The sequence below is a fragment of the Buceros rhinoceros genome, unplaced genomic scaffold (assembly GCF_000710305.1).
Source record: "Buceros rhinoceros silvestris isolate BGI_N320 unplaced genomic scaffold, ASM71030v1 scaffold29200, whole genome shotgun sequence".
NCBI classification, from domain to species: domain Eukaryota; kingdom Metazoa; phylum Chordata; class Aves; order Bucerotiformes; family Bucerotidae; genus Buceros; species Buceros rhinoceros.
The window spans coordinates 4,384-4,663 of NW_010390626.1; the positions used below are offsets into that span (position 1 = coordinate 4,384).

The window sequence follows — 280 nt, forward strand, 5'->3', positions numbered from 1 at the left end:
CAGTGGGACACCGTGGTGGGTGTTGGCATGCTGTAGCAGGTCCTGCATCCTCCCAGAACTGCCTCATCCTCTCTTTTTGTTCTGTTTTTTTGCTACTGCAGAGGCAGGCGGCCACCATGGGTGGAGGAGCGCCAGAGCTGAGCCCCCACACACTCTCTGAGCAGCTGAGGGAGAAGGAGGAGAAGATCCTGGCCCTCGAGGCTGACATGACCAAGTGGGAGCAGAAGTACCTGGAGGAGTGCACCATGCGGCAGTTTGCCATGGACGCTGCAGCAACACA

At 58.6% G+C, this 280-nt stretch overlaps 1 protein-coding gene across 1 annotated transcript in view; it reads left to right on the forward strand.

Annotated features, from left to right (window-relative positions):
• Nucleotides 1-280, forward strand: part of AMOTL2 (angiomotin like 2) — a gene marked incomplete at its 5' end in the record, with an annotated part of 5,904 nt that overhangs the window by 4,380 nt on the left and 1,244 nt on the right. Inside the window, one exon of the mRNA XM_010138513.1 lies at nt 102-272. Coding sequence (XP_010136815.1) covers nt 102-272 — 171 coding nt within the window. The remainder of the gene's footprint in view (nt 1-101; nt 273-280) is intronic.